This window comes from Microtus ochrogaster, unplaced genomic scaffold, assembly GCF_000317375.1.
Source record: "Microtus ochrogaster isolate Prairie Vole_2 unplaced genomic scaffold, MicOch1.0 UNK14, whole genome shotgun sequence".
NCBI lineage: Eukaryota > Metazoa > Chordata > Mammalia > Rodentia > Cricetidae > Microtus > Microtus ochrogaster.
The window spans coordinates 6,401,528-6,415,434 of record NW_004949112.1 but is presented as its reverse complement, the minus strand read 5'-3'; the positions used below and the strand labels follow the sequence as shown (position 1 = coordinate 6,415,434).

The 13,907-nt window shown below is 36.9% G+C and overlaps 1 protein-coding gene across 3 annotated transcripts in view; it reads right to left on the bottom strand.

The window, feature by feature from the left end:
- Positions 1-13,907, bottom strand: part of Luzp2 (leucine zipper protein 2) — a 390,110-nt gene that overhangs the window by 168,991 nt on the left and 207,212 nt on the right. For all 3 annotated transcript variants that reach the window (XM_005366917.3, XM_005366918.3, XM_026789114.1), the window contains exon 5: positions 3,193-3,255. In XM_005366917.3, coding sequence (XP_005366974.1) covers positions 3,193-3,255 — 63 coding nt within the window. The remainder of the gene's footprint in view (positions 1-3,192; positions 3,256-13,907) is intronic.

The following is a 13,907-nucleotide window of genomic DNA, read 5'->3' as shown; positions in this document are numbered from 1 at the left end:
GTGTAATTATTTCTGGGCATAAGCTAGCCAGGCAGCCGGGGTGTGGCCGGGGTGCTGGGGACACAGCCCCACCGCTCCAATTACTACAAACCAGGCTGTTGTTAGTGCAAATAATTTAAGTGTACTGTATGGTGCTGGAGCATCATGTTTCCCAGGGAATCTTTTCCAATTCACTCCAGTAAGACAGGACAAGAGCAGGGGGGAAAATGTCTGTTTAAATCCAGCTTGTGGAGCAGCTCTCTCTTTCTCTAAAGACACGGATGCGGAGGGGATTGTTTGTCTTGTGTTATGTCAGAAGATGCTTTCTACCACCATTGATGTGGAGATGATAAACACATTAAAGATACATACAAGAGGAAGATTGTAGACTCCTAACATATTTAGAATGAGGAGGAAGTCTAGATGAAGGAGCAACTCTGAAAGAGTCACAGTACTTCAGTTTATTCGGCTTGCCTTGGGCTTCACAAATTATTAAACTGTGATCTACCTATGCTCTATGGTCTGGAGCTCACCATAGGAAAGAATTTGGAAGTCAGGAGGTAATAGAAATGTCAGTGTGTTCCAAGATATATTTTCTTTTATCGCTTTGGTATCTTATCTTCTTCTCTAGTAAACCCTCCTTTCTCAAGGGAAATCTATCTGATTTAAGTTGAATAAAGCCTACGCAACCTAAGGACAGAAGTATGAAGAAGACATGACTAACTAAACTTCCTGTTTCCCTAACTGTAATGATTGCTGTAGGCATGCCAGTAATTTAGAATCTTCTCTGGCAATTTCTGTTAAAACAAGAAAAGAAAATTATCATTATTCCCTGTTCTTATGATGGAGTGTGTGTGAAGTGAAGGTTGGGGCTTTCATTTACTTTGCAGAGAAACTATGAGGATATCTCTGATATCTGTGAGTACAGGATAGAGGCCAAGTATACTTTGATATTTTTATTTGTCAAGTTTTGATTGCTTAAGCCATTACTAAGAAAATACTTATGCAATACTTAAGCGTACAGATTAATGAGTTAATCACCTCAAAATCTAATAATGATGATGAATGTAATTGCTTACCATTGTTGGGATTTAAACAAGTTTCAAATGTCTAAGGTGTATTGTTTTCACATGTTCTAAAATTCAAAGTAGATAAATGGTAGAGTGACTTTAACAAATGACACGAAACCAAAATTCACATTTACTTTTTTCATGGAGAATTACAGGCATAATCCTCCATTGGGTAAGAAAAAAAATGGTGTCGATATGGCTGTGAACATGAATGAACTCCCAATTTGACTGATTCTAAATTTCCACAAATATAAGTAGCTCACCAGTAATTTCAATAATAATTTACATAGTGGAATTAGTTGCTCACAACTTGAAATGAGGGAATGTCTAAGCAGGCTGTCAAGTCCCCTGAGAGAATGAGTATCTCTACAATAAGCAAGTATTACCTTTGAAATGCCAAGTCAAAATTCCCTTGCTGAATAGAAAGTTCTTTGCTATAGCTATATACGATAGAGGCCATTTTCATATTTATTCTTCTGTGTATTACACTTTGGCCATTTCAATCACATTAGCTTTACTGTAAAGCCTCTTATAAGAGACACTTCCAGCCTTGATTCAGAAAGCAAATGTATTCTTTGCTAGTTAGCTTGCTCGAAATTGTACCCAGAAACAACAAACCATCAAAATTAACCCCTTTCTTCACATGAATATGTAACTAGCAATCATTTTCACTATAAGAAATAAAGCATTGTTTTTTGTGGTTGGTGAACATCCCAAAGTTTTAATTCTTTATTCCTTTCCAAAGACATGCAGCCTTACACTCAATATTTCTGATCCTTGCCTATTAAAAGTTGTGAAGATACTTTTGTTAATACACCAGAGACCAAAACTACTAGAATGATTTGAAAACTACCCAAATCATATTCACATCCAATTGGAAACTCAGAATGCCAACTTTGACAGCGCATGCTGTCACAACAAGACAACGTCATAACAGACGTTGTGATTGCTGTTTTGCACATGCAATCACAACAAGACAACGTCATAACAGAGTAGAGTGGGTACTAAAGCTCAGAAATGGATTTTTATACATAAAGAAGATATTATATAATGCCTTTAGACATGGAAGAGAGTCCCTATGGAGCCACAGGCATGAACTGGAGTGGTACTTCTCCAGGTCAGGCAGTGGTGCTACCTTAATACTAGGAGGAAACTGGGAGGGATCATGTCCCAAACCTTCAGACAGACCTGAGCTACACTGACTTTATTTCTGACATCTTGCCTCCAGATCCCTGAGGCAGCTAAGTTCTGCCATGCTGAGCTGCCTGGTCATTGGCACTGTCCCCAGTAGCTCTAGGGACTCAAGAGGATGATTCATAGTACGTCGTAAAGGCTACGTCAGAGTTACACATAACAACGGGCTGGTCAAGAGTCATCCCAAGAACGGCGAGTCACCAGAAATAAGGCTAGAACGTTGCTAGAAAATATTACTAAAATATCCCGAGTGCATCTTGGGCTCAGGGTGTATGTGAGGCAAAACTTAGCACCTGTTCATCTATGGGCAGTACAGGAATCCATTAAGAATAGTGACCCAAAGCACACCATTACATTATGAAATACCTTATCCCCTCCACAGCACTGTGTTCACTGAGGCAAGAGGATGGAATGATTACCTTAGAGATATTTACTGCCACATATTTTCAGAGTTGAACTGAAGTAGGTTTTCTTTTTAATTTACTAGAGTTTGCTCTACAACAATGTTCATTGACATTTAGTTCTTTTGTTGTTTACTTCATTTATAGACTCCTTTTAAGAAACTTAAAACTGCTTGTTCATAAAGTAAATATCCACATGCATCATTTCTTATCATTTTAGGGCAGTTAGAAATAGCAGATGACAATTTTTAACAGGGGCTTCTGCATGTAGAGAATGATAAATTAAAAATTGGATTTAATATTCAAACCTAGAAGTCGTTTCCAATCATCTTGAAAAATAAAAATCAGTGGAATAAAGTTCTTTCTACTTCCTAAGCCCATTGCAGCTGTGAGATAGTAATTTTTCACAACACTTTTGTTCTCCGTTATTATATTACTGCAGCTCAGCTGAGCACTCAAATTCTCCAAACTTCTGGTTAAAAATCTATGTGCATTTTCTTTGTGTATTCTTTGAATAGTGTACAGTTTTCCTGTAACATGAAAGTTACCTCATTCTGTAGGTCACGAATCATTTTGCTCTTTCTTTCCACTTCAGTCTTCAAAAAATTAATCTGAAAAAAATAGAAGAGTATGCATATACATTCTCAATATATTACTATGTTTTTTACTTTATATTATTTTGAGGTTTCCTGAAATTATTACAGTTTTAATATAAACATTCAAAAAGAACAGATCAAAGGTTTAATTGACCAAATCCTTAATTTCCTAGATCTTTATTCAATTTTTTATATATATACATATATATATATATATGTATACATATATATTTCATTACATTAAAGCTTATGTAAGTTTTCAAAGGCACAATTTTATATTAGTGAAATGTATTCATCTTCTTTTTAATACCAGCTAATCTACATTTGTTTTCAACTAATTATGGAACTGATTAAATTAGGGCTACTGATATCAAAAACTCAATCAAGGTAGTAAAGATCACAGTAACTGATATAACTCCAAATATAGTGAATTAAATAATTTTGGTTCTTTTGAAGGGAAGCAGAAGGCCAGAATTCAGTTCCACTGTCTACATCCATCTTTTCATGGCAGCTTCCATTATGACTGTTTCCCAGGTAGCATGCATGAGAAATCCACAACCCAGTAAAAGATACCCGAGATTTTGACTCTAAACTATAGAAGCATCTATTGTCTTTTCTGTGGTGTTTCAGCTAAGGCACCCAGAGAGAACCAGCTGTTCTGTAGCTCACATGGGTAGATGTTATTGACATCATTTAGGTGAGGAAAGTCAAATGACTTGTTCAGATGATTATCAAGAAGAGAATAGCAGGTTGCAGAGAGATGTAATGAAGTCAGTATACACAGGTATCTGAGTCACATAGGTAGAGAGGTATAAGAATGATTCCAGATGGAGTCTCTGTTGTCTTCGAGAGCTGAAACAGCTGTACTACTTTCTAGAAGACTCTAGCACCTGACTCCTGATCTTTGCTTTCCATAAAGGGCTGCTGGAGCCTTATGTTACCTGTAAGCACCCTGTCCTTAGAGAATTCATGAACAAAATAGCTTCATCTGTCACTGAAAACTCAAGCCAAATCATTTGATAGTGATGGCATATATAAAACAGAAAATGCTTAAGAACTACCAGGTCTATTGTTTCGATCATTAATTCTTGAGGCAAATTTAAACTATGGGGATGCTTTTGTCAAGGAAATACCACTAATCACAATCACTGTCCCATTACATGGGGGAATTCAAGACCTTTGGTAATCCAAAATAATTACCTGTAATGGCAAGATGCTATTTAAAATTTATATATCTGCAAAATCAGGGCATGCTTTCAGAAAGATGAATTTCAGAGCCAGTTCTACAATAAGTATTTTATTGGAAACAAAATCTTTCAATTGTGAAATAGTTGAAGCACTCTTAGTTTCATACATAATCTATTCTGATGCCAAACTTTATTTATTGATATATTCAGTATGCTTGCATTGCTAATATTCACATTTATTAGGAATATACTGAAATAGATTTCAGTATCAGGCCTGTAATTTTTTAAATACTCCACACAGCCATATGAGAATATGAAACTCAAATATATTCAGAATATTTTAAAATATTAGCATTTTGAGATCACTGGTTTAGAATCCCAGCAGGCTATAACTTCCCTGCAGAAATAAGTATTCCTGGTATTGACTTCAATAACAGTTTCCAGAGACAAGAACACCAAGTATGTGCTGTGTGTGAAGCATGGAAGAAAGGAAAGTCTTTATGCTTGGTGAGGCTAGAAGCTTTGAGGCAAGTCTTGCTTTAGAATTACGTCTCATCCAAGACAAGTTGAGCTATAAAAGTTAACAGGAGTCATGAAATGCTTCCAAACACCATTAATATTTTTAATTATCATCGTCACACCTGCTAGTCTGTTATCCCTGCTGTCAGCCAGGCTTTGGCAAGACGGACCCAAAGCTGAATTATTTCCTACTGCAATGTCCATGCAAAGATAAAAACAAGTCTTTCTGTCTTCATAAAAAGTGTGTTGGAACATGATCATTTCAAGGGGCATCGACTGTTCATATAATACAAATTTTTAGAAATATATTCTTTTTCACATTTTATGACTTAAATAAACAGGTTTGTTATTGTATTTCACAGAATTTTATTTTGGACCTGGAAAATACTTTACTTATTGTAACTCTTCTAAGAAGAATTGTACAATCTTTCATTTGGATAAAAAGGTCACAATTAAAAATTCAACCAAGGTCACCATAAAAGTATCTTTCCTTTAAATATGAAATGGTATAACAGTATTTGTAGACTCAAATACAATCTCCCATCAGAACGAGAGCAAGGCAATTATAAAAACCTCCCTTCCTTGCACAACTTTAATTACTGTAGTAGTATTAGAAGGCAAAAAAATTAGTGGTTGATTTGCAACAGTAGAATTGTCCAGCACACATATGCATTCAATGTTTAGCATAGGGTGTTTATGTAGAAAGAAAAATCCCAAATTAGAGGTTCATCAATCTGCTCTTACAATGTCTTCCCAAATGAGTAAAAGGTAAAACTTCACTCACTTGAAATATCAAAAATTTGCATTGCATGTTTGTCCCAGATTTTCTTTATTGGCATGTTTACGAACACCAGGATACTCACATAGGCTTCTTTGACAGGCCTTCAGGGAACACAAGAGTGAGGAAAGCTCTTTGACACAAGGATTATTTCTTAGCATGATTTCTGGGCTGGTTAATCTTCATTTCCAGCTTGATTAGATATAGATAATCCAGGGAAACACTCATAAAGCTATCTGTAAAGGAGTTTCCAGAGAGGTTTTATTGAGAAGGCAGAAGCCAACCTGAAGGTGGGTTGCACCACCCCAGGGGATAAATGACTAAAGAAGAAATAAAATACAAATAACTGAGAAGTACTTAAAGAAATATTCAACTCCTTAGTCTTCAGGGAAATGAAAATAAAAATACTTTGAGATTTTTTTCTTACACCAGTCAGAATGGCCAAGACAAAAGAAAGAAAGAAAGAAAGAAAGAAAGAAAGAAAGAAAGAAAGAAAGAAAGAAAGAAAAGAATGACAGCTAATGACAGCAAGGTGTGGAGTAAGAGACATGCATTGCTGGGGGAGTGAAAACTTGTACACCCATTATGGCAATCAGTGGTTCCTCAAGAAGATGGGAACTGACCTACCTCAAGGCTGAGCAATATCACTTTTGGGAATATACCCAAATGACTCTGCATCTTACTACAGAGACAATTGCTCACCATTGTTCATTTCTGCTCTATTCATCATAGCCGGAAATTAGAAACAGCCTAGATGTCCCTCAGTGGAAGAATTGATGAGGAAAATGTGGTACCTTTATACAATAGACTATTACTTAGCTGTTAAAAAATGAAATCACAAAATACTCAGATAAATTACTGGAGCTGGAAAAAAATCATTTTGAGTAAAACAACGTAGATCCCAAATAACAATAGGGTATATATTCACGTATACGTGAATGCTAGCTGTTAAGTTGATAAGAAGGCTGCACTTAAGTCGATAAAGAGGTTAGGTATAGAGTTAGGAACTGGTGTGTCAGGGGTAGGGGAATTTTCTACTACCTTAGGAAAGGCAGATAGAATAGATAGTTATGGATGGATGTTGTGGGTGCGGGTGCTGGAACAGGAGGAAGAGGAAGGAGGTCAGTAAAGGAAAGAACTTGTTGAGGCCAGCAAAAACTAAGGGTCATGTGGAAACCTAGTCCAGCAGAAGCTTTCTAAAACACATGTGAAGGTGATCTTAATGGAATGGCCAAGTAATGGGGTAATGAGGAAAAGAAACCCCAACTAAACATCTTTCATCACCAAATAAAGCCTCCAGTTCCAGGAGTGGGTCACATCTAATCTAAGTCTTGGTCAAAGAGACCCCCATAGGCCTATTGAGGAAGAAAACGCCTACACAAATCATTAAATATGGAGAAGTCGAACTGGTGCCTGTATAAACCATTCATTCCTACTGAACAGTGTTCATGATACTCGAAGTTACTCTGTACACTTCCAAATGAGAAAGGTAAACATTAATCCAGCTACAATACCTTAGATAAACAATGGTGTCCTCCCTGCAAGATATGCTAGCGCAGTAGCGGCACAAAGCTTTTGGGAGTCACCAACCAATACCTGATTAAATTTAAGGTCCACTTCATAAAATGGAACCTATGCCTGATGCTGCTGGTGCAGTCAAGTACCTGAGACTAGACAGGCCAGAGACCTTAAGGGAAAACAAAATACTGCCGTTCTGCTGAAGTAACATGAGAGTACAGTGACTCCTAACAGCTTCTGATCTCCTCTGTTCACAGTTATCCTTAACCATCAGCAGAGAAGGGTTTTATTACAGTAGATGCAAATAAACACAGAGACCCTACTGCTGGACCAGCTGTGGAGAAACCATCCTAAATGGGATGTCTCCATCAATTCCCCTCATTCAGGGCTCAAGGAAACCCGTGGAGGAGGCAGAACGGAGAAGGACACCAAGGAACTAAATGACAGCAGGATGGTGCAAAGAGGAAGCCACAGAGACTGTGGTAGCAGCCTGCACAAGATTTGCACAGGTCTGGGCCAGATGGGGTCCCATCATGAGAAGGGAAGTGGACATAAGACCACATCATTAGCCCAGGAGCTATCTCCAAATGATAACCATTAATAAATGGGAAAATTAGTTTCCTCCAACTGAGTCTCACTGCATATACAAACCACTCTTAAGGCCAAGGCCCAATGCCCACCAGTAGATGGCCAACACAAAATGAACTCAGTGGCACTTTTGGAGGCTCTTTACCCATAATGCTTTGTCAGGGCTCTTTGTTGTTTTCTTGGTTTTAACCATACAAGTCTTTAGTATATACATACATACATACATACATACATACATACATACATACATACACACACACACATACATACACACACACACACACACATATATACACACACACATAATCTTTTTGTTTTTCTGCTTTTTTGTTTTTATTTTATTTTTTCTTTTTGTGTCTTTATGTAATTTCTGCATGTGCAAAATATGTGCTTTCCTCTATGTTGATATTTTTTCTTGAACTTTATAGTTCTTTCGTTTCTGTTTTTGTTTGTGTTTCTGTTCTATTCTGCTTAGTTTGTTTTTATTTATCTAGTTTTATTTTTATTATGTTTCTGGATGCCTCTTTGTATTCTACTGGGAGAGAGAAAGAATAGGGTATATATAGATTTAGGTGGGTAGGAAAGTGAGAAGGACATGGGAACAGTTGGGAGAGGAGAACCATAATATACTGTATTAAAAATATCTATTTTCAATAAAAATAAAAAGAAGCCAAGCAGACAAACTGAGAACCAGGAAAGACATCTCTGTTCTTTCTGCGTGCAGATACACTGTGATCAGGTTCATCATGATACTGTTACGGTATCTTAATGGACTTTATCGACTGTTCATCATCATCTGCTTCTTATTTATTTATTATATTGAGCTCTACATTTTTCTCTGCTCCCCTCATTGCCTCTCCCCTCCCCTTCAACCCTCTCCCAAGGTCCCCATGCTCCTAATTTACTCAGGAGATCTTGTCTTTTTCTACTTCCCATACAGATTAGATCCATGTACGTCTCTCTTGGGGTCCTCTTCTTTATTTAAAGTGCTTTTAATTAGATATATTGAAACATCAACAAGAAAAGTTCTCAGTGTCAGGACTGGTGGACATATGTAGTAACTCTTTTCTTAGAAGGAAACTCCAAGAGGCTTTCCATGGTCTCTACTGACTCATATTCTCAGCAAAGTGCACAAGTATCTTTATGATACAAAGAAATGAGTAGCTGTCTGGAGAAGCCAAGGCCCAGTTTAAGTACTTCATTCTCCTTCATTGGTCTATGATTACAAATTTATTTCAATATCATACTGCTTTGACATGATATCACTGGACAACAGTCTACACTAAGAGTTAATGCTAAGAGAGACATACATAGATCTAATCTACCTGGAAAATACAAAAGGACAAGATCTCCTGAGTAAATTGGGAGCATGAGGGACCTTGAGAGAGGGTTGAGGGGGAAGGGAGAGGCAGGGAGGGGAGCAGAGAAAAATGTAGAGCTCAATAAAAAAATCAATAAAAATTTTAAAAAATATATAATGCTTCCAGTTTGGCATGTTTTTTATTGCTACTTTTTTCTTTTATTGAAGATATGTTTTCTTACAAAATTTTCTGATTATGGTTTCCCCTCTGGTAGGATTTGTTGAAGGAGGCAGAAGCAGGAGGATCACAAGTTGTTTTGTTTTTTAATCTAGATAAGTTCAGCTAGGGAATTTTCTTTTTCAATGTCATTTATGTGATTTTTTTTTGTAGATCGTTGAAGGTTTTTATAGGCATTTTTGGTAGAGATCTCATTGGATCTGTAGTTCTTATTGGGAAGTGGGAAAGTTTTCATACAATTGAGTCTACCTATATGAACACAGGAAACATTCGTGTGTGTGTGTGTGTGTGTGTGTGTGTGTGTGTGGTGTGGTGTAAGTGGTGTGTGTGTGTGTGTGTGTGTGTGTGTGGTGTGATGTAAGTGGTGTGTGTGTGTGTGTGTGGTGTGGTGTAAGTGGTGTGTGTGTGATGTGTATGTGTTATTTCTGTGGTGTGTATATGTTATGTATGTGGTGTGTGTGCTATGGATGTGTTACTTATGTGGTGTGTGTATGGTGTATGTGGTGTGTGTGGTGTATGTGATGTGTGTGCTATGGATGTGTTACTTATGTGGTGTGTGTGAGGTGTATGTGGTGTGTGTGGTGTATGTGGTTTGTGTGTTATATGTAGTATACGGGTATGGTGTGTATGTGGTATATGTATGTAGTGGGTGTGTGCTGTGTGTGAGGTGTATGTGGTGTGTGTGTGGTGTGTATGTGGTGTATATGTGGTGTGTGTGTGATATGGGTACATGCAGTGTGTTTCTGGTATGTATATTGTGTGTGGTGTATGTGTGTATGGTGTGTGTCTGCAGTGTGTGTATATGGTATCTGTGTGGTGTGTGTGTGTGGTGTGTGATGTATATGTAGTGTGTGTGTATGTTATATATGATGTGTGTTTGTGTTCTGTATGTGTGGTGTCCTCTCTGTGTGTTGCTTGTTTTGGTTAATGAATAAAGAAACTGCCTTGGCCTGATAGGGCAGAACTTAGGTGGGCAGAGAAGACAACTGAATGATGAGAGGAAGAAAGCAGAGTCAGAGAGATGTCATGGATCCGCTGGTGATAGATGCTGGGAATTTTACCTGGTAAGCCACTGCCACATGGCAATACACAGATTAATAGAAATGGACTAAATTAAGATGTAAGAGTTAGCCAATAAGAAACTAGAAATAATGGACCAAGCAGTGATTTAATTAATACAGTTTCTGTGTGGTTATTTCTGGGATAAGCTAGCCGGACAGTCAAGATGGACAAGTAGTTCTCCTCCTTGCAACGTGTGTATGGAGTATGTATGCCATGTGTGTGTGTGTCTGGTATGCATGTTCTGTTTGTATGTGTTAGTGTATATTGTGTGTGTTTATGTGGTGTACATGTGTGGTGTGTGTGTATGTGGTATATGTGGTTGTGTGGTGTGTACTTCTTTAATTATCAAAGTAATGCTATTATAATTTTTATGATAGGTGTATTTCCTCTATTCTGTTAAATGCATTCCTGTTAATCTGTAGCCATTGTAAAGCACATTGAACCGGTATCTATATTAGCTAGTTCACTATCAGGACATGAGAACACTATTCACATTTATGAGTCTTGTACCCTTAAGCACTGAGGAATTCAATCGTGATTTAAAAGACCTTTCTGGTAAAGTTTTTTTGGGTTTTGATATATTTGATCATAGCATCTGCAGAAGTGATGATCTGAATTTCACTTTTCCAATTTGGATGTCTAAAAGTCATGACAAATTAGATTTTTTTTCTTGCTCTAAGTGTCATAAAGCTTTCAAACTTTCAATATTTACTATAATGTTAGCCTTTTGAGTCTGTAAGGGATCTGTGCATTAAGATATAGACCTTTGTTTCCTAATTCATTCATTTTTGCATGAAGTGATGGCATTTTATCAAGTGTCTTTTGTGAATCTGTTGATCATGTATTTGTTATCTTCATATTATTGATACAGAATGCTTCCATTATTAATACAAAAATTTGAACCATCCTTGAATTCTTTGTTATTAATTCACTTCTCTGTCATAAATAATCTTTTATAACTGATTTAACAAGTTTGATATCATTTTGTTTAATGTATCTGCAACATTTCTCGTAAAGATCATTGCTTGCCATTTGCTCTTGATGCCATTATGTGGCCTTGCCAGGCACATTTGTAAAAATTCCATTGTCATTATTTATTTACTTTTTAAAATAACTTTATTGGAGATTTCTCAGATATTTGTAACAGTTTACACTATCAATGGTATTTTAACAATATTTGGTCACTTGCTCTGCTTTGCTCTTACTTATAGATTGATGGGTTTGAAGCTGTGTGTGTGAAGTTTTACTGCTTAGGGCAGAGCAGAGTGTGATAATTTCAGTGTTTCCTGGCGTTTGCAAAGCCATTGCTAGTAACACCTTTGTTCTGTAAAGATTTTTCCTTAGAAAACATTAGTATCTTGGCAGCTGTTTTCCTTAAATGTTATTTTGTGTTCATTTTCCTAAGTTGTTCATGATGTAAAAGGTTCAGTTTTCAAATTTAGCATCTTTATATACATTTTCCAATATTTTAAATTTTATTATGTCCCATTTTAAGATTTTGTGTTAATATAGTTAAACTATTTCGCTTCATTGTGATTTCAAATACGTCAGGAGTTTTGTTACTTTGGAAGCTTGCTTGCTTTTCTTAGTAGTGTTCTAGTTCTGCTGTTATGTGTGTGGGGCTAACGCAACTCATGTAGATATTTGATCATCCGCTGTCCCGGGAAGTTCCAAGTAGTCCATTCCCATGAAAGTTTTGTCACATAAAGAGTTCCCACTATGGAAATTCAATGTCTGCACCGAACGTTACTGAATTATACTTGCTGTTATCCCCACAATTTTCCTTTCATCTCCTTAGTTCTTTGCAGCGAAGATCAAAGAAAACGAAAAGAGTCCTTCCCTTTCCGCTCCTGGACTCACCTCAGGAGAGGCTTTCTTTGAAGTTGGTCACTTGGAAACTTTGCTTTATTCTATGAGCTGCTCTTTTTGTAATGCATACATTTTATGGTTTTTTGCTGTCACGTTGGGTGATGTGATGAGTTTTTTAACTTCAGTTCAGGAATGAAGCAAATCGTATGGTACTTCTTCACATCATCCCACTGCCTTAGAACTAGCAATATTAAAAAATGATGACAGCTTAGGTTGAGAATTGCTTTTCTTCATTATAATCTTCCAGCACATATGATGCATAAAGGACATATGTTTTATTTTGTAATATAATTCTTTGTTTCCCAGAACACGATCATTCTGAAACAGCACCATGTGTCTACATACACTTTTGTATCTGTGCATATTTTTAAATATTGGCACATATGTGACTTTAAAAATATTTAAAACAATTATATTAAATAACAATGATAGTATATCTGTAGGTAAGAAAATACAAAGCATTACCAAAATTGAGTTGTCTTGCAATTACTAAATAGAATGAAGTCTCGAGTGTTTAGTCAGAGATCATTGTCAGATTGGTGATACAGCTCATGTCTGTGACAGGAACCTTAGCGATTCTGAACTTCAGATCAATCTCACACCTCTCATTGTCAACCTGTAGGAAGAGCTGCTAGAGACCCATGATAGTGTCCTGATTGTGTAACTAAATGGTTTTGATTAGCAATGACTTAGCATAGAAACCAAGAACATCCCTAATGATTCAGAGCAGACTACATTATGTGAGTCTCCCCTTGTCAGACATTAATCCTATGTCATCATTGATAATGCTTACTGTGACATTAGTGGGTGGTAGTGGCAATGATAGCCTACAATTTTGAAGTTAGTTACAATTCATCATCCCTTCTGCTTAGTACTTTGTGTGCACAGAATCATAATCATCAATGAAGAGCTTTGTAAGTAGTCAATAGGACAGCCTGGGGGAAATGAAATGACCATATATGAATTTGTAATAAAATGGTGAGCAGAGAGGGAAGGACAGACTATCACTTTCATGTCTACTATAGCCTATAAGCCAGATATAATTATACCTTCAATTATAATATTATTTTATTTCTATATAACAATATCATATTTTAATAGTATATTGTTGTTATTTCAATAACAATAACAGCCCTTATTATTTTAATGTGATACACTGTCTTAATTGGATAAATAAGCAAACTGTCAGAACCTGATCAAGTTCACAGAATCCTGTTCCACTAGGAATTATCCTCAGAATCCTCAGAACAGAATGTTAAGCCAGTCTCCACAAGCAGGTTTAGGCTCAGGAGAAATGAAAGGGAAGTGGGGATAGGAGTGTCACAGCTCTGAGGGAAATCCACCAAAAGGGTACAGAGAGCATGCTGGGTGGGGCACAGGGGTCGTACTCTGTGCCCATGGCATTTTCACACCTGGATATTCTATCTTGGGCCTGTGCTCTTTCAAGAGTGACAGTGTTCTCCTTGGACCTCGTCTGTATATAGTGTGGTTACTGCTATGGTGTGTGCCTTGGTTGCTCTGCCCACTAGCAATGTAAAGCAGCCCTGAGTTTACCTCCTGTGAGCTACAGCTTCTTAGGAATCAATTGATAAAACAACATGGCTTTGT